We start from the raw sequence: 25,914 nt of genomic DNA, 5'->3' as shown, positions 1-25,914 counted from the left end.
TTGTTGTTGTTTAATGTTTCACATGCAGGATCTGATTAATTTTAGTTATAAAGATTAAAAATTTATATTCCACATGAGAAGTGACAGGGTGAGTGCCTTTAAGAGCTAGGGAAAGCAATAAAAAAGTTTTAAATAGACTTTCATGTTCAGATTGGTTCAAACAAAGAAGCAGGTGCATCTAAACGTATTTAAATGATTTTTGGTATATACACCTACAACTTTCCATAGAAGGCTACAATCTAAAAAAGAAAAATATTGATTCACTAAATGCAGCTGACAAAACCTTAAATGCACAAATTCAAGAAATTCGATTACACGAGAAAACTTTCAAATAAAAAAAATATTTAATTAAATAATTATTTAGATAAGGTAGGAATTGGACTTCTGAAAATGATTTTCCAATGTTTTGAATTAATCTCTCAACAATTATTTTCGCTTTTTGAACTAAGATAATTAACAAACTCTTCCACAATTTTGAATTAATGAGTCACATATGTAGTATGTTTTTTCAGAACAATTTGAATCTAACGTGCATACAAATGTGTAGGGAGAGCATTTTATTTTTCAATAAATAATAATAAAGAAAAACACTGAGCGAGAGAACACATCACTAAATATGAAAACGAAAAACATACAACAAAATAGTGAATTTTATCATTTTAAGTCTCTTACAAATATAAAATCTTGCCGTTATATGTTGGGAATTCGACTAATGTGACATTCAGCGGACGTAAACAGTTAAACAAAAAATGATTTACAGTATAAAAAAAAATTACAACTAGTAAGAGAGGCAGTCAGTTTAAGTAGCGCTAAGGTAAAACAATATATGTGTAGAAGTGAAGATAAACGATGATGGATGGAAATGCACCGACAGTACTCCATCACGTCAAGGCTATAGCGCCCTCTCTTGGTACAAATTGTAATGTTCTAAAAAGTCGAGTCGCGACCAATCAAATTCCTGCAAAATTGATGTCTACCAGCAGCAAACTCGAAATCAGGACTATCAATGGTTCGAGTGCTTTAGTGCACATAACCTCTGTAATCCAGGAGCAAGTAGTTCTTAATAAAGGTGGGCAGGTCGAGTCTTGGGACCACCTTATTGAGTCTCCCCTCCAGGAAGCTCCTCAGTTTGCAGCGCGACAAGTGCTGTAGGGAACGTGGAGTCCGTGCAAGGGAGAAGACGGATTCGTAGAATTCCTTGTGTTCCTGGATGAGAAAATAGATAAGTGAATGAATAGATAAATACATAAATAAATAAACAAATAAATAGGTTATTGCAAGGGCGTAGGTTTGGTCTCAACATTGTTAGGGACGATATAACAGCATACCCTGCATGTACACTTTTTGCTGGAGATGGGACATTAATAAGACCAAACAGATTGGGTGAACTTGTCAGGGCTACATTTCTCACGAATGTGAACCTCATTAATTTATAGGCTAATTGATCAATGCAAAATAAATCTACTTTCATGTGTATTGGTCCAGGTGATACAGCGTTTGATTCAAACCTTTGTTTTCAAAAACTACTAAAGAAACGGTTTGAAAACTTCCAAAATGTTGGATTTTGTTAGCAAATTTAAATTGCAATATTTGAACATCACTTATATTAACATACACAATGAATACAAACTCGTTAATAATCTCTTAACTATTCAGGAATGCAAAAAATAAGCATTTGTTTTAAGACCACTCAGTATTTTCTGTCTGAATAAATAAATATAACTGGGGGAAAAAAAAAAAAAAAAAACGTCCTAGTCAGGGATTAACAAAAATAAATAAAATTGGAGCCGTCCTTCAGGTAAAACACTAGTGCTTTTGTCCAAACTGAACAAAAAATGAAAGCTCATTTGGGCTGCTTTAAGATCACATAAATAAAATAAAAATGAAAATTGGGGAGGAGGGGGTGAACCTCAGTTCACTACATTTCTCACAGTTTAATTAACGTTAACACTGGAAAACACACAGGAGGACACTTCTCTCTAAGCAGCTTCCACCTCGAGTTTTGCAGGTTAGCAAATTCACACAGTTTAATGTTATACTAACTTTGATGCAGGTCAGACTAATCTAAATTACCTATACAACTGAACTCATTTTATAATGCAAATAAGGTTACTTAAAAGTTGGTGGGGACAATTTGAGCATCCTGAAAAGTTGGTAGTGTTATTTCCCTACCATCCCTATGCAAACCTACACCCTTAGGTTATTGTAAAATATAAAAACATTATTTTGTTTTCAAAAAGAAAGTCAACGTTGGTACTTAATAATAAAAAGTATTAAGTAAAAAGCGTACGGTATATGAAACATTTTCTTTCAGTGAGCAAATGCCTAATGTTCAAATGTTTTAAACAAATATCCTGTGTTGTGGTGTGTTTAGACTAGTGCTATATCTCATCCCATCTGCTTGTAAAAGGGTTGAGGCCAGCGATAGTAAATTCTAAACTTGCTTATTATTTACTGTACAAATGCAAATCTTTATGTGAATGGTCAACACTGAGGTTAGTTAAGTCAGACATTTTATGATTGAAAATTAGAGAAGCAACTGGTTGTATTCAATTTTTGTTCAACCAGTGGCAATTTAGGTTAGGGGCGAAATGGGCAGCATTCCGAGTGGCATTCTTTTCTTTTTCATGTACAGTATAGGAGCTAATAGTTTGTTAAGATGTTACAAATCAGCAGTGTTGCCATAGTTCCCAAGAAAAGTAATCCGATAACTGACTACAGATTGCTGAATTATAAAGTAATTTAGTTACTCTATACAGTTTCATTTTTAAAGTAAATAACTAAGTTACATTACCAGTTACTTTCTCAGTTACTTAGAGCGGTTGTTGTCGAACACAAATTAGAATAGTGACCGTACTTTAGGGACACCTCATTGATAGGGCAGGTCTGATAACCCTTTTTTTCTTTTTTTTTGTTGTGAAAAGTATTTTTCTTATTTTGAATGGATTGAAACCTGAATAATTAGGTGCATATTTTAATTAGGTAATATCACCAATGCATTTTAATACAAAATGTAAAAAGAATAGCACATTAAAATATCTGTCCATCTCAATTTAAAACTGTAACATTTTAACCCTTAAGGTCCTGAGCCCTTTTTGTGCGTTTTTTTGGCCGTTTTATTTTCTAACTTTTTTTTTTTTAAGTAATTAATTTATTTTTGATAAAATATACTTTTTATAAGTAGCTCATAAAATGACTGCATGAATTCAAGAATGAATGAATTAATGAATGAATGCAGTCTCTTTATAGCATGTTAAACTGTTTAACATACCCTGGGTATCTTACTTGGTATAATTTTTCTGAGCACAACATAGGTATTACATAGATTCTATATGAACTGTTATTATTACACTATAACCTATTGAATAAGCATATTAGGCCAATAAATACACAAAAATGATCATATTCCAACTTGAAAAATACATATACAGAGGTGAAGCCTCAAGACGTCTGTCCCAAGAGCACAAGTGTCGCCTAGTGTCTAATGCACACACATGCAAGGATAAAGATTTTTCTATCATCAAATTAAAACAAGCATATCTCCGGTTTTCTGTGGTCTATTGGCGGCAAATAAAAATTGGGAGAGAGTTTGAAGGCCTCACTTTTGAGTACTCTGTGTGAAAAAGTTTATACTCAGTGCTTTAAAGACGCCACGCTATTGATTATGCAGGCTTGATCATACGGCGTATTTCCACCTGCCTCCTGCCACCATTGTTGTTGACATTTGTCACTCCTGCGCCGTCACATTTAAGTAATGCATTAGTTACTGAAAAAAGAGGTTATGCAAGAGTAAAACGTGTTACCAACATCATTGCAAATCAGTTAGTGAGTGCTCTACTAACAACAGTCTACTGTATGTATTATAAAAAGTATAATAGTTTCCACCAACTGGTAAACTTGCCTCAAAGACCTCGGGGGGTACAGACTCGACCCAGGTGTCCGTGACTTTGAGGTGACTGTAGGCATTGAGCAGCACTTCAATGGTGCGTGGAGATTGAGAGCAGTGCCTTAGAACCTGGAATCAACATGATGACATGAAGAAACACAACAGGATTCAAACTATAACCATTATGTCGAGTTCATGAGCAAGCGCCATAGATTCAAAAGAAATAAAGTAATTAAACACTTGTGAAATGAACAGATTGGGGCTCCCTCCGGGGGTTTAACTGGAAATTATGCAATTAGTGCTAATTAATCTCCTATTAACACTTGCCTAATTAGGAAGCAGGCGTTTTGTCTGGTGCACGTGGGTGCACTCGTGGTTGTGAGTCTGTTTCCTGCAGATAGAGCGTCACTTTGCGTTGTCGGTTGAGACCTCAGAAATACTGTAAGACTAAGTCAAGGTGTCAAAAGTACAGACTGAATTAAACACCTTGAAGGGTAATTAGCAATTTGCGAATCATTGACTCGAAACTCATGTCAAAACTGGAATTGGAATAGCTACCTACTTTGTACATTTGGATGAGCACAAAATTGGGTTACTTAAAAAAAAAATTGGCAGACCGCCTGTTCAGACTGCCTTACCTAGAGGCAGATTTAGATTTGGAATAGTGCTATTCATGAAAATAGAGTTCTTTGAGAGTAGTGTAGTGCATTACAGTGCAGTTTCCCTACCACGGGCAACGCTCCAGGCCACACTCGTATAGAGCCATAGTTGAGCAGGGCACGGACAACCCTTTCGGGACTATGGGCAAGCTTGTAGCACGCCACCTTCAGGATGTTATGCATGGGTGCTTCACCACCGTAGTCCATGTCGTTAACGCAGGCCCCGCTCGCCAACAGCAGCTCTACCAAGTCTGCGTTGACATTCTTACACGCCATGTGCAGGGGTGTGTGTTTGTCCTGGTCGGAGGTGTGGATGTCGGCACCCGCTTTCATCAACATCTTGCACAAGTTGAAATAGCGTCGGACGTCCTGCAGCTCCTGCGGCTGGGAGCAGGCCGCGTTTAGGGGTGTGAGACCTTCATCATTCTTTTTGTCCACAGTGGCGCCATAACGCAGGTAGAGCTCGACGTGATCCACAAGGCCGTTTCTCGCTGCCACATGCAGGGGAGTATCGTCTTCATCCACAGTACGTCCATTAATTGCGGCACCATACTCAAGGAGATACTTGGCACATCTGCAGATGGAGGTTCAGCAGATGACAATAGTGTATTTGTGGGAGGGATACAATGGTTTGCTGATTACTCATGATACCAGCTGATGTCTGTAATATTGAGATGGTTCCTTAAAGTTGAAGAATTGTTAGTTTGTTTGTTTGTTTGTTTGTTTTTTAGCTGTTTTGTCAATGCTTATGATGGTATTGCTAAAAGCAGATTCAAAAGCAAGTTGTACCTAGCTTGAAGTGAATGTCTTTATAGTTACAGTTTATTCGTGAATACTTGAGAAACTATCAAATACAAAGGTTTTAATAAAATACACACATTTCCTGCAGAGGGTGTCATATATTTTGTTTTACTTTGAATCAGGGGTGAAAGTGGCTAGAATTTCTTGCAGGAACTCCCCGGCGTGAAAGTGGCCATGGAGCCAGAAATTTTTATTTATTTATTTATTTTGGGGGGGGTCAAACCGCTTAAACTACTGAAATGCAAAGAAACCTGTTTTAGCACATTTATTTCTATAACACATACAAAAACTGATTTTCATTCAAAATTTTATTTTTTTCATTCATTCATTCATTCATTCATAATGATTTGCAAAATAAAAGTTAACAAAAACAGCAATAACCCCAACCTCCATCTCCAAATTTTCCCTAATTTCCTCACATACTAAATGCCAAATCTCAATTTTAACTACTTAAGAACATAGGATATATATTAAAATTGAAGTTAATGTAAACATTTACTTCTTTTTTTTAATAATTAAGATATAATATACATTCAGAAAAATAAGTACAAATGACTTATATTATGCAGAGTGAAATGGAATATATTTTGAAGATCGCGCAAACAATGACTTTTTTAAATCATAAGGAAATGGATAAGTAGCCTAACATAAATGAACAAATATGAGTCCAAAGTGCACGTTGACAGCGAAGATGTTCTGAACCTCCTGTTCCAGAAAACATGCACATTTGAACTGAGCAGAACTAACCATCTCTGCTGATCACATGTCAGTATGTCAGCCAATTGAACGGATAAATGAGTCCAGGCATTTTGCTTTGCTGCGTGCATTCGCACATTGACGTGACTCATCATCGTCAGACTCGGATAACTGCAGCAGCTGGGGAAACCTCCATGCCGTCCGTGGAATAAAATCAATAATAAATATTGGTGAAAACGGATTACGCTACTCAAGCACTTTATTATGCTTGTTCTTAACACTTGTGTATGTAAATCTGATGTTGGTAGATTGTTTTCTTCTTGGAGCTGAAATGCATTTGTGGCAGCTTAGCAATTTTATTTTATTTTTTTACATAGCGTTTTGGCAGTTGCTGTCATAATTTCGGAATCAAAGCACCGTGTACCGGAACAGCATTCCGGCCCTGAATCTTATACCGGAACTGCGTTCCTGACCGTTCTGGCCCACTTTCACCCCTGCAAGTTTGAATTGGTGAGCATCAATAACATAGCTTTCATCAACAATACTCACTCAAGTGACTCAGGGTTCGAGCACAAGTGTAAAGGCATACGGCCGTCCTCTGAGACAGCATTGGCATTGGCACCGTGCACCAGCAGCAGTCTGGTACACTCCGGCTCGCAGTGTGCACAGGACTCGTGCAAGGCGGTGATGCCACCTGGCGCCAGGTCAACAGTGGCTCCGCGTTGCAGCAGGAGTTTCAAACATTCAGCGAAGCCTCGTCCCGCAGTTATGTGAAGCGGTGTTGTTAGCTCCTGCTCGTATGTCAGCGACCAAAGCCCTGCCGAGACAAAGAACGACAATCAGATTCATCATTGAACCACTGATAAAAATAAACAAGTTAGTCTCTTCACTTGCAGTACTCAACAGTTTGTAAAACCTACTCAGGCTTCTGTAGTTAAATCTGAAGTTTGTCCACTCGTCTACGTTGCTGGTGTCATAAGTAGCGTCTATCAGGTAGACGTATTCATCATCGTCCACTATGCTTATGAGCATCAGCTCATCGCCCACAAGCAGGGAGTTCCAAAATTGCAGTACGCAACCCGTAGCCTTGGCTGTTGCGATCACATCGTTGCGGAACGTTTTTGGCTTACGCCATTTCACCTTTGGAGCCACGTAAGCCATTGCTCTGTTTAACTAGTTCAGGACTAGTGCTCGCCTCAGTGGAAAAACGTGGTTATGTGTGTTGTTTGCGCAGATGAGGCTATTTCAGGAGGTCATGTGATACGACCCAGTGAACTATGCCAGAGCAAATTTAAGCTTGTAGCACGTAAGCAATGACCAGTCAAATGGTATTACTACTCTAAAATACTCAAAAACTCAGTTAGTACAGTAGGGCAATACATTTAGAAGCGAGTAAACAAGTAATATTAGTAGCGGTAGTTGTGTGGTGGTCTAAATTTTATGTTGCTCATGTACTGTCACATCACTATATACTTCTAAAAATATTGCGTTTTTGCGTTATACACCGCATAATATTGAGTTGCGGAGGCTGCATGCATGATTTGCATGCTATCACCATCTATTGTACAGAGCAAGCCAATGCCATGCCCTACATGCCCCCATTGAATGCAAGGTCTCTTGAAAACACAATCCTCATAAATTAGGCTACCACCTACCACGTGCCGAATTCTTAAATTAAATCCTAATGATGACAGATGTCGTCTCTTACCCTCCCCCCGGGCGACCCAGCGCATCTCCCCACCCTGCGGCTCAATGATGAGGCTGGCGGTGGATCCGCGAGGAAAGAGGCGTTGTGTAGCCTCCAGATTGCCTGTGTACAGAGCGTTTTGGATAACCACATCACGGCACACGGCTGGCTTCGGCACAAAGCTGGACTTCAGTGGCGTCCTGTCCAAGCCCTCCTTCTTCAATGCATAACTCAGTAGATACTGGGTGGCCAAGCGTTGCTTGTTCTTGTGTCTCTCAAGCATGTCCTCGTCTAGTTGGAGAGAGCGTAAAGCATTCGATGAGAAGACGAAGCTTCCTCGTGACATGTTGAACAGCTTAGTCTCACAAAGGAGAAGAAAAAGAAAAGAAAAAGCAGTATCACACACTGGACAATGTCAACAGTGTGCCTACCAGCTGCTCCGTGCTGCTTGTTTTGATATTTGGTATGAAGCACTCCCCAAAGAGTGATAGGTTAGGCTATTTTCGTCTCACGTGTTGTTATTCAGGCCTTTGGACACAGCAGGCACAGCTATGAAGCTTTCATGTCTGGCTGGTATCCTGACTACTAAAAATACAACCTTACTTTGCGAAATAGCAGCCCCATACCTCTTTTTTGCACAATCAAGCAGTTGTATTTAGACATATTTTGATGGACAAATCATATAATTGATAACTCACAAGCCTCAGGTTGAACTTCAGGTTAACCTGCCACATAGGGATTTGCAATCATAAATAAGAATTTAACATTTACTACTGGGGCCCAGAGCTGTTTTCTTTGATCCAAGCAGAAAACAGCACTAAAACACCTTACATCACAAGATCATTGCTCAGGAAAATCGGTATACACGAATCAGGTTTTCACAATCTGAAAAATGCTCAAATTTTTTGCCAATTATCAGCACATGATCTTTGCCATGTTTGACAAAAATAACAGCACTTTTACAACATGCCAGTTTGTACTGTGTTTATATAAGATTATTCAATTTCTCAGTATTTTTCCTCCACTTTAACGAGTCTTAATGGCTTTTATGTATCCATGTGCCTCCCTGCATCGGCGCATTAGGCTGAATGACTAGCCACCGCTGTGCTTCTGCCCCACGTGAAGTGTTCTGATGGAAGAGGGACGGCGCATAATTAAGCCTTTTAGCGCCTACTCACCAGGCATCCGGCTAATATCGCTTTTGAATGATGGACCGGCATTTCTTCAGCGTTGTGGCGATATCTTTATAAACCAGTTGCCAGGTGGATCAAATGTACGAACAACTCGGCTGGCATCAGCATAGTTATGCAAATTGTATTTTTTATTTGCAGATATTTGTTTTGAGCTCCCTAAAAGTGGAACTAAACTCCACATTTCAATGCTTTCTGTTTAATATTTGAAATGTGCTACCTTTCTACAAATTATTTATTTCTGTTTTTACTCATGAGGGGCTGCCATTTTGAAGTCTTTTACAGTGATCCCTCGTTTTTCGCGATTAATGGGGACAAAAACCCACGATAAGTGAAAAACCGCAAAGTAGCGCCTGCCACCCCAAAAATGTATTTATTTATTTATTTATTCATTTATTTATTGATTTAGATTTAGCATAAGAACGAGATAAACATAACTTTTTCACTTTTTTCCGCAAAGTATAATTTAAAAAAACATTTACATATATATATATATATATATATATATATATATATATATATATATATATGTATATATATATACACAGTGGGGAGAACAAGTATTTGATACACTGCCAATGGGTTTTCCCATTGTGAGTGTATCAAATACTTGTTCTCCCCACTGTATATATATATATATATTCATTCATTCATTCATTTTCCATACCGCTTTTCCTCACGAGGGTCGCGGAGATATATATATATATATATTAGGGCTGTCAAAATTATCGCGTTAACGAGCGATAAAATTTAATTTTTAAAAATAATTCCGTTAAAATATTTGACGCAATTAACGCACAAATGCCCCGCTCAAACAGATTAAAATGAGAGCACAGTGAAAGATGTACTTGTTGTGTTTTTCGGAGTTTTGCCGCCCTCTGCTGGCGCTTGGGTGCGACTGATTTTATAGGCTTCAGCACCCATGAGCATTGTGTAAGTAATTATTGACATCAACAATGGCGGGCTACTAGTTTATTTTTTGATATAAAATTTTACAAATTTTATTAAAACGAAAACATGAAGAGGGGTTTTGATATAAAACTTCTATAACTTGTCTTTTAAGAACTACAAGTCTTTCTATCCATGGATCGCTTTAACAGAATTTTAATAATGGTAGTGCCATCTTGTTGATTTATTCTTATAATAAAGAAATACAGTACTTATGTACCGTGTGTTGAATGTATATATCCATCTTGTGTCTTATCTTTCAATTCCAACAATAATTTACAGAAAAATATGGCATATTTTATAGAAGGTTTGAATTGCGATTAATTGCGATTAATTACGATTAATTAATTTTTAAGCTGTAATTAACGCGATTAAAAATTTTAATCGTTTGACACCCCTAATCTATATATATATATATATATATATATATATATTGATAAATGGTTTTTCAGCACTTCAAATGTATTAATTATGATAAATTTTAAACATGTTACAGTCCCACCGAATTATTTTTAACAAGATTAAAGTAGAAAAATGCTTGTCTTTAGTAAATACCTCATTGAGTAAGTTCACTCAAATCCGCTCAACCTGCTCACTTACACACAATGGGTTGCCACAGCAACTTTTTGACAAGTTAAACGATGATTGACGTATGCGCCACTTTGAAGTCTCGGCTTACAAGCGTCTCTGGCCAGATCAAACCTTCACGTCTGTCAATCATCGTTAACTCTAATAAGCAACTCCAGTGCACTGCCTCACCCAGAAATTCGGCAGGAGCGAGAGTGACACACAATCCCATCACGCTGCTGGGTAATGGCTACTAGTCGGGTACATGACAGCCACAGCAATAGGGTGGTAGGTGGGTCCCACACTTTTTCTCTATGCAGTGGCTCCCGGGGCGTGGCCTGCCCTATGCCTGAGCTGCCAGCCGTGGAAGTGGGCGTGGGTCGGGGCCCCGGTCCCGCGTCACCCCGTGGCGGCTCCTCGCCGTTCTCCTGCTTCCGCTTTCCCCTCTCTTATCTGCCTGGGTTTCCGCCCTGTGCTCCGGAGCGGGTCCCTGGCTGGATGCTGGTGTGTCGGCTGGGTAACGCCTGTTCCCACGGCGGGCTTGCCCTACTCTGGGCTTGGTGGGCCGTTGGGAGTCCCATGGTGTGCCGTGACGGTGGTTGGGGGGGCTGCGGCTGTCGTTCGAGGGCCGGGTGGGCCGGCTTGTGGGGGTGGGCATTGGGGGTTGGTGGTGCGTCGCCTCTTCCCATCCCTGGGGGCCACTTGATGGGAGTGCGGGGTGCCTGGGGCACCGCCCTGGATCCCTGGGAGGTGAGGATGGCCCCTTTGCTGGGCTGTGAGAGGAGGGATGGGCTGAGCTGGCTCGCCCACCCCGGGTTTGCTAGGTGGGTGCCGTGGCCCTGGGCTGGCGTCTGCGCGGCGTGTCCGCTCGTCTGCGTGGCTATCGCATGTTTGATGGGATTCGTGCATGGCTGGATGTGATTGGGCGCGCTCGGGTGGGGGACATTGGTGCCAGGATTAGCGATGGGGCAGCGTAGGGTCGGTTGCCAACTGGCTCACACTCACAAGGGATTCACACGATTACTGGGTTCTAGGTCACAGGGCTGATTTGTGTACACTCCACCCCTCCCAATCACTTATCTTCTAGACCCCCCCCCCCCTTTCCCTGGTTAACAGGCTCCCCACATGGTGTCAACCGGAAATACTTCTAGCTGACGATAGCACCCACATTTTCATAGTTAGTGTAGGCGTTCAATGTATTTGTTGTTGTTGTTTGTGTTTCTTCTGTCTCTCTCTCCTTCCTTTCTTCTGTTTCCCCATTACTCCTTCCTGTTCGCTGCTTTGTCTTCATAAATGAGATATGTTGAATCATCACATCTCCAATGTGAAACATCAAAACTGTTCAGACTAATAGGACACTCAGTCTTCCATTCTCAGTGTCAAACAGCTGAGGACAGTTTTAAAAAAGAAAAAAGAGAGAGTGGGAGACTACGTGATCGGCTCAGGGCAGCTCTATAAAATACTGCATTCATTTATTGATTTTTTTTTAATTGAAAGGGGCGCGAAATTTGAAGCGTGAAGTAGCGAGGGATCACTGTAGAGGAAATTTGCATTATTGTGACATGCATCAGCATTTCCGGCCTACTTGATTTAACAACAAAACCATGATTTATAAATATTCGGCAGCAACAACTTACATGTTTGGTATCTTTCCTTACCTTAGCAAAAGCTACATAATTAAGTATGGTAATAGGTATGATAGCCTGCATGTATTACCTAGTTGTGCATTGATCTGCATACATTTTTGCGTTTTTCTAAAAACTGATTGCTGCTGATTGATATGTCCATTTCAGCCATGGTGTCCACAGGATGAAATATATAAAGACTGTGACGATCTGTTTGATGACGTAGTTCAATAGCCAGTGTATTATCAGACAATACGATGATTATTTTACCCAACATTATATCCATCCTTCACTTTGCAGTAGGTTGATAAATGTTTTTAATTCTTATTCCACAAACACAAACTTGAACCCATATATGTAAGAACCAAGGAAAATAGATGAGATGTTGATACCCTCCCATATTAGAATTGGAAGTATGCTAACCTCTGCTTATACTTACAGCCTGTGTGAGACTCATTGTCCAAATGTTTATTTCATAATTCATCTGAATGGGAAATTTAGTATGGAAATTCAACTTTGACCCACACGGTACCAATGTATCCATTTGACAACACAGACCTCAAACTTGCTAGGACCAGTACATACCTTAACAACACATTGTGCTTTTGAAACCAAGGTCATTTATTTTATGTTACAGTTCGGTGATGGATGCCACATTAAACTGAAGGCGAGTGCGAGTTCCAAGTTTGAAAACACACATTACCCGAGACTTGGAATATTGTTTTCTGTGGCTGGAGTACATCCTTTTAAATGATACACATAATGAGTTTATAATATGCATCGAGGCTACCTCCTCTCTACTTTGATGTCTTCTAAATGGCCCGGGTGTCATCAGCAAAACATGTAGGCACTTTCCCGCCTCATTGGTTCCCAAATGTATTTTAAATATCATTCCTTGTAACACAATTATTTAAAACGCTGAACTAAACACTTACTAATGGGGGGAAAAAGACAGCGACTTCAATAGATTCATTTCTCAAATGGTTGGCCTTGGTGTTTTGTGTGCGTGTATGTGTGAGTGAAGTAGAAACAAGGCCGATGACAACAAAACACATCAATAACATGGCCCCCTGTGGATATATGCCTTTTCTTTACATTACCCGCCACATGCAGTATAGCATCACGGGTTTCCATCTTCCTGGTCAAGCGCCTATTTCTCCCAAATCGGTAAGTGGACACACATCAGTCCTGATGAAAGTGAGCCACTTCATTTATGCAATCATTGGCAATTAGTTCCCTCTGATTATGTGCCTCTTAATGCTGTTTGGAGTACTGTGCCACACATACAGAGGGAGATTTAACTGCAACCCTCGTGCCACACTGTGGAGTCATTTATACTGTGAGCGTGATGAAATGTAATTAGAGCGATATCTAATGGTAATGGCTTTGTAATTAAATTTGTTCTTAGTTTGAGGCAGAATTGCCTCAAGAAAGTATACGTTTTCTAGCATATATTTTTCAGGCTTCATTATAATGCATTTTTTAAACTGCAAAGTTTGTTGGAAAAGAAAACTGCTGTTTGTTGATAACTGTAATAATTAACTGAACAAATTGGTAAATATCTGAGTCCACATTGTCCACAAAGTGTAACAGTGAAAAAATACCCCAAAAAAGATGCTAGCATGGTATACTGGCTTGACACGCATCCTGGAATAAATTGTGCTCCGACATTAGGTTTGTATTCTTATCTAAAATGCTAAGACTCTATCTATTATTATACAATTGGTTTTGGATAGCTGATCAAAAATAGTTTGTATGGACACATAAGTCCATAAAAGCAGTGATAAGGGTGAACACGAAACTATCCAATGTCTATTTTGGATGCTTGATATGTGGCTGGAGAACCCAAATGAATTTATGGAGCATTAAATTAAACCACAGCTATGAACTACTATGTGCTACTGTGATTACATTTCTATATTGTTCGAGCATTGGGCACCACTCCATGCAATGCAACCCATATTCCAATTGTCTTTCGATGTACTGATCAACATGCAAATAGCTCTCTGCTTCATGGTGACAATAGTGAGGTTCATATTTCAGCGTAATAGTCTAGGATAACTTTAACCATCGATCACAACCTCATTTCATTGTGCTAGCGGTTAAAACGTGCTTCCCCGCCAAGTGGAACATTTTCTAATGATGTGCTCGCAACACAAAAACAAGGCAAGCCAGCCCAGGCTGTGCATCAGTCACTAATGCACCCATCCATAATATGTTCCATAGCAGTATGCTTAACGGAGACAGCGAGCGTATTGACTAAAACTAGGAACAGGAGTGATGTTGTGGAGTGTAGGGACAGTGTGAGATAAAAAAAAAAAAAAACCTTTCATTTCCATCTCCAATCATGAGCAAAGTTGGAGGTGTCAATATCATACATGACCCAAACACATGAATATCAAGAGTAATCGGAATATGTTTAAATGGTATATCACAACATCAAGGATAGTATATTGTAAAAAGCGTAAATGTTGTTCCCTAAAAAATGGCCTTTATGTAAACACAAGTGCAGAAAATTAAGGACAATGAAAGAAAGTGTGCCCTCTGAACGATAAGTAAACTAAACTATCACTCATTAAAAGAATCCCAATACATAGACAAAAAAACTTCAGTGTCACAAAAAGAGCTTGGAAACACCTGGTAGACAGTGGCACCGGAAGTGGGGTGCCGAGGGTGCTGAAACACCCCCTGGTGTTGGGGAGAAAAAAAGTGTTTTGGTAGATTTTTTTTGTTAAAAATTAATAAACAAAACATATTAAAACAGTAGCGTATTTAATTTTGGGGATTAAATATATATGCGGAAAAACGTTTTTTTTAATAACACCACCTGACACCTTGCTTGCTCCTGGGTCACATTGAATATAGCGGTCTTGGAAAGTAAAAGTGTTGACTGAGTAGGCGTTAACATGGCACAAAAACGAATTAGCCTTTTTTCTTTACAAAAACAGCGAAATTTTTAAAAATTCAATTTGAGGTCGAAAATGAAGATGATTGTACTTTGGTGTCTTGAAACAGTTAAGACATGCTTGCATTGTAGCCATATTATTGTTTGTTGTTGCTGTTGAGCTGCCACCGTTATTTTAGTGTTGTGAAAAGGGGGTGTAAAACCGAGGCTTATTGGCCCTTATAGTTTTCAAATCTGTTTGTGAATCATTGCACCATCTAGTTGCAGGGATTAGCATTATAATACTGTAGGTGAAATAGAACGCGGTCTTTGTAGTAGCCTAGTAGTAGTACGTGAACTATCTAGTATGTGTGTTAACTGCCATTGTGCACACCTTGTAAGGAGAAAACGCGCAAGCGCGACAAATTTGGACCAAAACGACTGTTTTTGGATGGGAAAAACTAAAAGAGATCTTCAGCACCCCCTGCTACGAGAGACTTACAGCGCCCCTGCTGGTAGATGTCATGTACAGACAGTAACAAAGATTGTTATGATGTTAGCGCTGAAACGATGACTCAAAAAATTAGAGAAACTCGATTTTAAAAATTGATCGAGGAATTTTCTCTGCCCCGAGGAATCCTTTAATTTCGCCAGCTCTAAGCATGACATTTTGCCCGGGCTACTTTTAATGCGGCACAACACGCTGATGTCACGTCACATACGTACAAGAAGAAGACAGAGGCGGCAGTTGTATTCGATTTCGATTCGAACTTAACTAGAACTTAATATTAGCTTGACACAAATGGTAATTCAATTGAAACACATAGGAAAAATACATAACTTCAGTGATGTGTGTTATCAACATAGGCGGAGTTTGACTTTTGTGGCAAGGGGGAAAGTATGTTGATAACCTTGAAAAGCAGGGTCACCAATAAAATTAACTTACAAGATATATGCTTGGTTAGTAGATTAGCCCATGCTTGTAAATACAGGAATCTGAGCTATGTGTATGTGCCTGTGTGAGCGTATGCGTTTTTTCTGTGGAGAAGTAGACGCCGATTTTTGCGTTCCGCAGAGATACACAATTTAATGCCAAGTTTTTCCAGTCACTCACACACTTACGAAACGAATACTCATCATGGTGAGTTTGAAAATGGTGGCAAGCAAAACAGGAGACAGCATCCTTTTTGACTGAATATTCCAGCCTGGAATATTTATAGTCATACATTGAAAAAGAGCGTTTTTTGTTTCCCATCATTTTTTAGGGGAATTCTAAATCAGGCTCCTTAGGACAGCTATGCTTTTGGCCAAGGACATCGCCCATTGAATATGGTACGCCCGGTTGTGGCTCTGTTGTACAATTAGCTTCTTGAGTGGGACAAACACAAACTCCACTCACCATTTTGGTGGTGCTCTCCGGCGTTTCATGGGCCATATCTTCAATCCTTGGTTCCCCCTCAGTAGTTGTTGTCGCTTTTGAAATCTTAAGTTTGAAAAAAAAAAAAAATTACTTATATTCTTTTTGTTTCTTCTGTTCGCAGGTGGTTTTGGCTAAGCAAAGCAAATGACCGTCTCTAAGGTGCAAGTCACATGAATTGTTTGAAAATTAATTTTGACCCATTACAACTATGTTTTTGTTCATTTCATTCATTTTGTTGTTGTTTTTTTTTTTTTTTTTTTTTGCTTTACAACTTATATAGACAACATTTTACCAGGAAAGACTTAATTTAAAATTTGTGTACAGTATTGGAAAGTCAATAATATGCAATTATATTTTCGGCCACCGGGGGGTGGGGGGGATGGGGGCTATGCCCGCTAATCTTCCTGTATGGTTATCTAGTGTAATAACATAAATAAAATAAACAGCAAAACCAAGATATTATCGCGTACTTACCTTGTTTCGATCCAAAAACTCCATGTCGCATGTATCACTGAGTGTCAAGACACAGCTGTGAATGGCCACAGCTGGATTTTTCGGGTGAAACATGGTTATATAACAAGGGTCGCGATGCAGAAATCAGACACATCAAGGAGTGGTCGAGATTTTATTTTTCATATATTTACCCTTTTAAATGTTTTTTTTTTTTTTTTTTTCAATTCTTCTTTGTTTGGATCAATTATTTATCATCCAACATATTGGAGAAAACAACAAAAAAATGTAACAAAAAAAATACAATTAAGCGATAGTTATGAGGTAGATATCCGTGACTTTTTTACGGACGCCATTTTTTTCGTTGTGACATAATGTTTCAAAGTTAAAAATACTAGTATGTGGGTGAATAATTTTTTAAAGTGTTTTTTTTTCTTAACGAAATATGAGACATCAATTAATGATTCTAAGCTAAAAACGACAATTTGATAAATATACTTACCTTTGTTTTATGACTGGGTTGAAACAAAAGCGGCTGCGCGACGTCTGTAAACGGGGGTTTTTCAGGGTAAAACAGACAACTTAAAAATAGTTTGGGGGCTTAATGCGTCATCAATCTGCTATGGCAGCATATAGACCAGGGGTGGGCAAACCGGTCCTCGAGGGCCGCAGTGGGTCCTGGTCTTTGTTCCAACTGATTCAGCACAGACAGTTGAACCAATGAGGTTTCAGTGGAAACAAGAAGCACCTGACTGCAATCAACTGATTGCACTTGTAAGAAAGCAGATTGGTGAAAGGCTGTCCTCATGATGGGTATGAACAAAAACCCGCACCTACTGCGGCCCTTTGTGGAATAGTTTGCCCACCCCTGATATAGACGTATTGTTCTATCAAACACAACAGTTGTTTTGGCTTAAAATAAAGCACTTTTAAAGAGGAGTGCAAGAGCAAAAACTGCTATTTCAGTCTTGTCTGTGTTTTCAGCCATATATATACACACACACACACATCCGATTACCCGATGGAATTTTCAGAATATTCAAATACTAAAATATTCGACAGCTGCAGCCCTAAATTATGTCATCGAAATGAACAATTCTTTTGGCACTTCTCAGATTACCTGAAACTCCCCACTTAAATACCAGGATAAAAGTGGATAATCATGTTATGGAAGGTTTACATAAATCATTTTCCTGCATCTTATTAAACTATATATATATATATATATATATGTATATATACATATATACACACACATACATACACACACAAATACAATTTCGTGCTTATGAGGTTTTGAATAACTTAGAATACCACTGTACAACGACCTCATCTAGTGGTCAATGTGTAGCTCTGCTAGGAGCCAAAAACGACGTCAAGAGAAACTGTACAGGGTGTGTTTATTGTTAAAGGCAAACATGACATCTTTGTCACTTGCCGCTTGTGTACTTAGTAACTGCTTTGGTGCCTTCGGACACCGCGTGCTTGGCCAGTTCGCCAGGCAGCAGCAGCCTGACGGCAGTCTGCACCTCGCGGCTGGTGATGGTGGCCCGCTTGTTGTACTGAGCAAGGCGCGACGCCTCGGTAGCGAGTCTCTCGAACAGATCGTTGACGAATGAGTTCATGATGCTCATGGCCCGGCTGGAGATGCCAGTGTCAGGATGAACCTATCAACAAATGTTGGTTACCATCTATAAATTTAAAACGTATTTTTCCCGATTCATTTGTTAATGTTGTTTTACATATAGTTATATAAGCGTCAGGTATAGAGCTCTGAGGGTTAACAAATTCAAGTTGACGTCACCCACCTGTTTCAAAACTTTGTATATGTACATGGCGAACGTCTCTTTCCGTTTGACCCTTTTCTTTGCCCTTTTCTCACCAGAACTCTTGCCCCGCTTCTTCGAATTATCGCTTGACATTTTTGTTGCGAAACTATGTTTCACACGTTGTTTAATAACAATGCGCACATCGATTTTTCTTCCACACTATTTATAGAGCTTGAGGCAATTAGCTGCGAATGAAGCTCACCTGCCTGCATTAGAAACCAGTTTCCATATTAGGAGTTCTTAAAAAAACTGGAGGATGAAGATGGTAAGTTTTTTTTTGTCTGAAATCTGAAATCGTAACTTGTTTTGATCACAAATACGGAACAATGTACTAAGTACTTTTTTCCACTGTGTGGCGGACTTGTATTATTGTGCTTTCCATCCATGTTTAGTGTTAGTGTTATGTGTGGAATTTCCACTTAATCTAAGGATTTACTGGTTATTCTTGGTCATTTACATGCATTCCTAGACAGAAACAAAGACTGTCATTATGTCTTCTAAATAAACAGACAATTAAAATAATACAAAAGACGGTGGCTCCCCATGAAATTTCCTTCATGGCCTACATGTTTTTTCCCACCATTATTTGAAGGCCTTCATGCAAAATTCCTCCAACTCTTAAAAACAGCTTACTAATCATCAAAACATGGGTGAGTTAAATTTCTGAAATCCCTGTATTTCTTTTACTGAAATGTATTTTTGTGGAAAATGGAATTATGAGGAAAAAGGAAAATTGGAGTAATTATAAGAATAATTATAATTAAAGCTTTAAAAAAATGTTGAACACCATTTAATTCCCGCTTCCTCTTATTATACCTTTTGGATGTGGCATGATAAGGGTATCAAATCATTTGCCAACATGTCTGAAGACAGACACTTTGTTTCGTTTACTCAACTGACTGAGAAATATAATCTGCCCAAAACTTATTTTTTTTCATTATCTACTAGTCAGGCATGATGTGCGCTCGAATGTGGCCAGTTTCCCTTTAGTACCAGTGCTAACCCATTTGATCCGCTTCTTAAAGGTGAACTGTTTAAACTAAATAACTATGGGCCAGCTTAAATGGTGACGCTCCAAGAATACAACAAATTTCGTGTTTGCATTTACATTGTTCCGTCTTGGTTCAGTCTCCATTCGAACAATGTTGCAATTACGCGTGAAAACGATATAGTATTCATGCCGGGGCCTTGAGGGCAGTGCAGTTTTATAAGGCAACAGCTAATGATGCATTTCCTTGATAACAACCTCCTCAGCCTGGAAGACAACACACCCACCCACTCGAAGTAAAGGCGCCCCCCCCCCATTTTATTTTGCAGTTTTATTCACAGTTTTTCCAGTATATTTAATATTTCTCCTGTATTTCTTGTATGTTTGCTGTTCTGTACAAGTTAAAATTATTGTATAACATTTCTTATTAATGGAAAAAAAAAAAAAGAGTCTAGGTTTTTTTCTTTTGCTTTAAAAGGCACAAAAGTCTGAAAATATATTTTTAAAATAAAAATATTGAAAAAAATGTGAATTAAAGCCGCCGATCCACCATGTTTGCTGTTTTGAATGTTTACTAGCAGCGACGGCGCACGCCCAAATTGACATGTGCGAGTGCCGACATCACTGGAGCTACAGCATTCAATGCATAGGGTTGCGGAGCAATCCCCGCAATCGAATCGTTCTGCTTTGGAGGCCGGAACCAAAAGTTTGCATCTTCACCTTCTGTTTTTGCCGTCACCATGTAAAGGCGAGGCCATTCCGCAACACAGTTGTTGCGTCTTGTTGTCGTAGCATCACCATGTAAACGGCACATATATTTGATAAAATAAGATTAAGGGGCAGTTTACACGGCAACTCTGCAACACGTAGACGCAATGACTGTGTTGCGGAGTTGCCTCGCGTGCATATGATGTCGGCGAAGACGGAAGGCCAAGATGAAAAATTCAGAATCCTGCTTCCAAAGTGGAAGAATTCGATTGCGGGGGATTGAGGGGGGCTATCTCCGCATGCATATCAAAGGCTCCCGTGGCTCGTACACATCACATTGGGCGTGCGCAGCGGTGCTACTAAACATTAAAAACAGCAACTATGGTGGAATGTCGGCTTTAATTTACTGTTTTAATAATATTTTTAAATTAAATATGTTGATTGTTTCCATTTTTGTGCCTTTTTGAACAAAAGAAAAATGCCATCGCTTCGAGTGGGCGGGCATATTTTTTTCTCCGGGCTGAGGTACTTTGGTGGGGTCTAATCTAAGTGCATCATTCGCTGTCGCCCTGTGAATCTGCACTGCCCCCTAGGGCCTGGCATGAATACTACATCATTTTCATGCAGAATTGCAACATTGTTCGAATGGAGACGGGCCCATTTAAATGCAAACATGAAATTTTTCGTCTTCTCGGAGAGTCACCATGTAAACGGGCCCTAAGGCACCCTGGGAACAGGATTTGGAGCACCTCTCTGATCATCTGTGGGATTCCATATTGTCATCAGTACATAAATCGTTAATCTGTGCTAGATGCAGCCTTGTTCAGTTCAAGGTAGTACACAGAGCTCACATGTCAAAAGCTAAGCTGTCCAGTTTTTACCCAAACATGACTTGAAAATGAAAATGGATGTTTCAACACAATCCCATCACGGTGCTGGGTAATGGCAGCCATTCGGGGAGCTGGCAGCCACAGTAATAGGGTGGTAGGTGGGTCTGCCACTTTTTCTCTATGGCGTGGCTTCCGGGACGTGGCCTCCTCTCTACCTGGGCTGCCAGCCACGGGAGCCGGGGAGGGGTTGGGGCTCCGATACCGTGCCGCCCTTCAGTGGCTTCTTAGCGTTCTCCTGCTTCCGCCTTCCCCTCTCTTCTCTGCCTGGGTATCCGCCCTGTGCTCCGACGCGGCTCGCTGGCTGGATCCCGGTGGGTTGGCTGGGTAACGCACGCTCCGGCAGGGGGTCCTGCCCTGCCCTGTGCTTGGTGTGCCGTGCCGGTTTGGGGTTGTGGCTGTTGCTCGTGGGCTGGGTGGGCGTGGGGAGCTGTGGTGCGTCCCCTTAACCCATCCCTGAAGGCCAGTTGATGGGGGCGAGGGTGACCCAGGGGACCACCCTGGATCCCTGGAGGGTGATGATGGCCCCTTTGCTGGACTGCGGGGAGAGGGATGGGCTGCGCCGGCTGCCCCCCTGGTTTGGCTGGGGAAGGGCCATGGCCCTGGGGCGGCACCCACGCAGCATCTCCACTCGTCTGCGGGACTATCACATGTTAGATGGGACTCACACGTGACTAAGTGAAATTAGACACACTCAAGTAGAAAACCTCGGTGTCAGGATTAGCGATGAGACAGCATAGAATAGGATACCAACATACTCACACTCGCAAGAGATTCACACAAATACTGGGTTCTAGACCACATGGCTGATTTATGTACACTTCACCCCTCACAATCACTTATTTCTCAGACCCACCCCCCTTTCCTTGGTTATCAGGCCCCCCACATTGTGTCAACCGGAAATAACACACATAGCACATAGCTAACGATAGCACTAACATATTCATAGTTAAAGTAGGCATTTAATGTATTTCTTGTTGTTTGTGCTTCTTCTCTCTCCCTCTTTTCTTCTGTTCCCCCTAACCCTTCCTGTTCGCTGCTTTTTCCTAATAAACGAGGTATGTTGAATGATCACAATGGATGAATGTCATACTCCCATTTGATACATTAACACTGTCCAGGTCAATCGGACACTCAGATCTCCATTCTCCGTGTCAAGCTGCTGTACAGGACAGGTTTAAAAAAAAAAAGAAGAAAAAAAAGAAAAGAAAATGGATGTTTTGTCCAACACGTTGAAACATTTTACCAGAAGGGTCAGCAATTCAGTAGGGTGGTCCAGGACACAAGACAATAAGGCTGTGTGTTTGAGCAATAGGGTAATACTATGGTTCTTTTTATGCCAAAAAGCATAATCATTTTGGCACTTCTCAGTGTACAGATGGCCTCAAACCCACCAGTTGTTGGATTTCTCCACACATAAATACCAGGGTCAAAGTGGATAGTTGGAAGCTTTACATAATTATTGGTAATTGCCTGCATCTTATTACAAATCGTATGTATGTCTATATACTTTTGAAAAACTTTACAACTGATTCTCTGCTGAATACTGAAAAAAAAAAGACCACTATAGAACGACCCCATCTAGTGGTGAATGTGTAGCTGTGCAAGGAGGGGAAAAAAAAACAAAAAACGACGCCATAAGAAACGGTAGTGGGTAGTTTATTATTCCGGGTAAACTAGACATCTTTGTCATTTGTCGCTGGTGTACCTGGTAACTTGCTCCGTGCTCTCGGACACAGCGTGTTTGAACAGTTCCAAACTTCCAACATTTCACCAGGCTAAAAGGCAGCAGCAGCATGACGGAAGTCTGCACCTTGCGGCTGGTGATGGTGGCTCGCTTGTTGTACTGAGCCAGGCACGACGCCTCGGTGGCAATTCTCTTGAACAGGCCCTTGACTGATTAGTTCATGATGCTCATAGCCTGGCTGGAGTTGCTCGTGTCCGGTTGATCCTATCAAAAAAAGTTGGTTACTCTATAAACTTTAAACAAACATCACTCACCTGTTTGAAAACGTTGTAAAAGTGCATGGCATACGTCTCTGTCCGTTTTCGACTTACATTCCACACTATTCATAGGGTTTGAAGCTATTTAGTGCCGAATGAAGCTCACCTGCCTGCATCATGAACCAGTTTCCATATGTGGAGGTCGGAAAAAAACTGGAGGCTGAAGCTGGGGGTGTTTTTTTTTGGTATGAAATTAGAAATCGTAACTTGTTTTGATCACGATTTGTGTGAAATATTTGAAAAAAAGCAACAATGTACTAAGTACCTTTGCCCACTAAGGGGCGGACTTGTATTATTGTGCTTTCCAGGGTTATGGTTATGCGTTACATTTCCACGTGACCTGAGGATTTACCTGTCAAACAGTCATTTATAAGCATTTAGATATTGATAACCTTTCAGTGCAACCTTTCTCCCTTGCACACTTAACCTTTGATTCTGACAGTCGCAATTTCTACCGAAGCATCGCATCAATAATTAAAACAGCTCAGATGTGTCCAACCCAACTACCTATCATTCATCGGTGCCCTCCCCCAAATTTTTCTTTGCTCTAGATTTTTTTTGCCAGTGCCATTTGATAAACATAATATTATATTCAATGGAAATTCTTATTTAAAATAGCTTTGAATTGCTCTATCTTCAAACAATTTTCAAATGTGATGTTTTTTTTTTCTTTTAATGTTTGATATGCAAAACAACCTACCAGATGAGTGCTTTGCTATAAGATTGGCCGCTGTTTATAACAATGCCGACTCCAAATCGTCATTTGTCAGTACCACGATTGCCCTTTGAGAGGCATCATAGTGCCCGAGTTTCATTTTGCCTCCAAATTGGCAATCATTTTTTTTCACTTTACAATCATAAAATCATTATTTTGACTCAGCTTGGTGTTGACCTAACTTGTTAGGAGTTTGGTCATGAGTATTGAGCATGTTTAATATTAGTGATTTATTTATTTATTTTTTTAAAATAAATAAAAGGAAAACAGGGGTCTCAGTGGGTATGTGGCTTGTACATGCACCTCACAGTGCAGGTATCAGGTGTTCAATCCCAGAATTCGGCCCTCCTAAGTGGAGTTTGCATGTTCATCCTATGCTTGAGTGGGTTTACTTCAGTTCCTCCCCCATCCCAAAAACATGAATAGTTAGCTGATAGAACGTCCCAAATTGTCCATAGGTATCAGTGTGTGCGTAATCGTATTTTTGTCTCCTTGTGCCTTGCGATTGGCTGGCAACGAATTCAGGGTGTATCCATCTGTTGCCCACAGTTGCCTGGGATAGGCTCCAGCACCTTCCCAACCCTTGTGATGATAAGCGGCTCAGAAGATCACATCTCAACACACTCCACACCACAGGATGATAATTCAGGATAATCTTCTAGCGACATCCAACATCGGGTTGTCTGACTATTAGCGGAAGAAGTGGACAAATTCGACCGAAGAATTTGGAACTGCAGACAATGATTAATACCTTTGATTTATGGCTTAAACTTTCTTTCTACAGATGGCCATTAGGGAAATAAACTCGCATGCAAAATGTTCGATATGGGTGGAAAGAAAAGGAGGGTCAACTGCTACAGAGGAAACTTGTGCTTTTGCATTTGTTTGGAACCCAGTGTTCATGAACAGAGGTGAGTGTTGCAATAAATTCATGAAAGGAGAGGTTGATTTTAATTAAGTAATCATTATCAGACCCTAGGGTACTGATAAAAGGGGATAGGGAGAATTCTAGGGGCCCATCATTGACAGAGACGAGGAAAGGCCCCTAGTAATATTGCAATACTGACTAAAAAAATTATAGAAAAATATAATATATAGGAAATTTTAGCAAAAATGATCATTAAAATGCGCAATTTTATCCAAACGGCATTAAAAAATTGCTGGCTTTCCAGGAGCCCAGTAATATTTTCTATTCGTATAGCCCAAACTTACTGGCGGCCCCTGATCTGATCACCCAGCCTTGTTTAAAGAATTTACTTCATCTTCTTTACTTGACATGAATCACATAATTAATGAGTGGAGGAAGCCCAGCAGCACTGAAAGGGTTGTTTATTTTGGATCAGTGTTATGTACAGTCTAGTGCAGCCAGCCATGTCCAAAGTGCGGCCCGGGGGCCAAATGCGGCCCATGTTCAAATTTCATCCGGCCCCCAGCCTGTGTCATATAATCAATAACGTCTGGCCCGCACACAGACTTAATAAATTGGTCAGCAGTACTGCTTACACATTAAATGCTGCTCCTCATTTACCCACTAAAAGGCAGCAGCTCTCTAAGCAACATTACCCCGTGTGACCCTTGACTACCAATTTTCTAAACTGGCAACAATCAACAACAAAAAGAAAAGTTGACTGCGATGGCCGACGCTTCAAGGATAGGTGGAAATTGGACTATTTCTTCACTAAAATACGCAACAACTGTGCCTGCCTCATTTGCAAAGAGACAGTCATTGTTTTTAAAGAGTTCAATGTGAGGCGATATTACCAAACAAGACACGCTGACATGTACAACAAGAATACAGGGAAGATATGCAGTGAGAAATTAAAGCAACTTGAAGCAAGTTTAATTTCACAGCAGCAGTATTTTGCAAGATCCCGAGAGTCGAAAGAGAACAAAGGCTAGCTGCGAGATTTTTGAAATTAATTTAAAAAAAATAAATAAATAAAGCAAATGTGACACACAGAATGGCGTGG

The 25,914-nt window shown here is 40.1% G+C and overlaps 2 protein-coding genes across 3 annotated transcripts; both read right to left on the bottom strand.

Moving 5' to 3' along the window:
- Positions 1-548: 548 nt before the first annotated feature.
- On the bottom strand, positions 549-8,134 carry asb10 (ankyrin repeat and SOCS box containing 10). 2 transcript variants are annotated; one of them, XM_057857859.1, is made up of 5 exons: positions 7,751-8,134; positions 6,592-6,859; positions 4,615-5,119; positions 3,902-4,015; positions 549-1,206 (listed from the first exon to the last, which is right to left on the bottom strand). In XM_057857859.1, the coding sequence occupies exons 1-5, from the start codon at positions 8,073-8,075 to the stop codon at positions 1,021-1,023; spliced, it is 1,398 nt and encodes a 465-aa protein (XP_057713842.1). In that variant the 5' UTR covers positions 8,076-8,134; the 3' UTR covers positions 549-1,020. The 2 variants fall into 2 exon arrangements, with proteins under 2 accessions (XP_057713842.1, XP_057713843.1); XM_057857860.1 differs by having other exon boundaries at positions 6,963-7,850.
- Positions 8,135-18,196: 10,062 nt separating this feature from the next.
- On the bottom strand, positions 18,197-18,788 carry zgc:92591 (uncharacterized protein LOC436997 homolog). Its single transcript, XM_057856729.1, has 2 exons — positions 18,622-18,788; positions 18,197-18,480 (listed from the first exon to the last, which is right to left on the bottom strand). Exons 1-2 carry the CDS (start codon positions 18,733-18,735, stop codon positions 18,244-18,246), a joined length of 351 nt encoding a protein of 116 aa, XP_057712712.1. The 5' UTR covers positions 18,736-18,788; the 3' UTR covers positions 18,197-18,243.
- Positions 18,789-25,914: the final 7,126 nt, after the last annotated feature.

This window comes from Corythoichthys intestinalis, chromosome 14 (genome assembly GCF_030265065.1).
Source record: "Corythoichthys intestinalis isolate RoL2023-P3 chromosome 14, ASM3026506v1, whole genome shotgun sequence".
Taxonomy (NCBI): Eukaryota; Metazoa; Chordata; class Actinopteri; order Syngnathiformes; family Syngnathidae; genus Corythoichthys; species Corythoichthys intestinalis.
Note: the sequence above shows the minus strand (reverse complement) of the source record. Positions and strands in the feature narration are given on the sequence as shown.

Bases quoted from the DNA above. Each gene is read 5' to 3' on its own strand.
- asb10 (XM_057857859.1), bottom strand. From the start codon at position 8,075: ATGTCACGAGGAAGCTTCGTCTTCTCATCGAATGCTTTACGCTCTCTC. The intron at 4,016-4,614 runs GTAGGGAAACTG...TGTTGATTCCAG, and splicing joins GGCCTGGAGCGTTGCCCGTG to GTTCTAAGGCACTGCTCTCA. The intron at 1,207-3,901 runs GCAAGTTTACCA...TTTCTCATCCAG, and splicing joins TACCCCCCGAGGTCTTTGAG to GAACACAAGGAATTCTACGA.
- zgc:92591 (XM_057856729.1), bottom strand. From the start codon at position 18,735: ATGTCAAGCGATAATTCGAAGAAGCGGGGCAAGAGTTCTGGTGAGAAA. The intron at 18,481-18,621 runs GTGGGTGACGTC...ATTTGTTGATAG, and splicing joins TATACAAAGTTTTGAAACAG to GTTCATCCTGACACTGGCAT.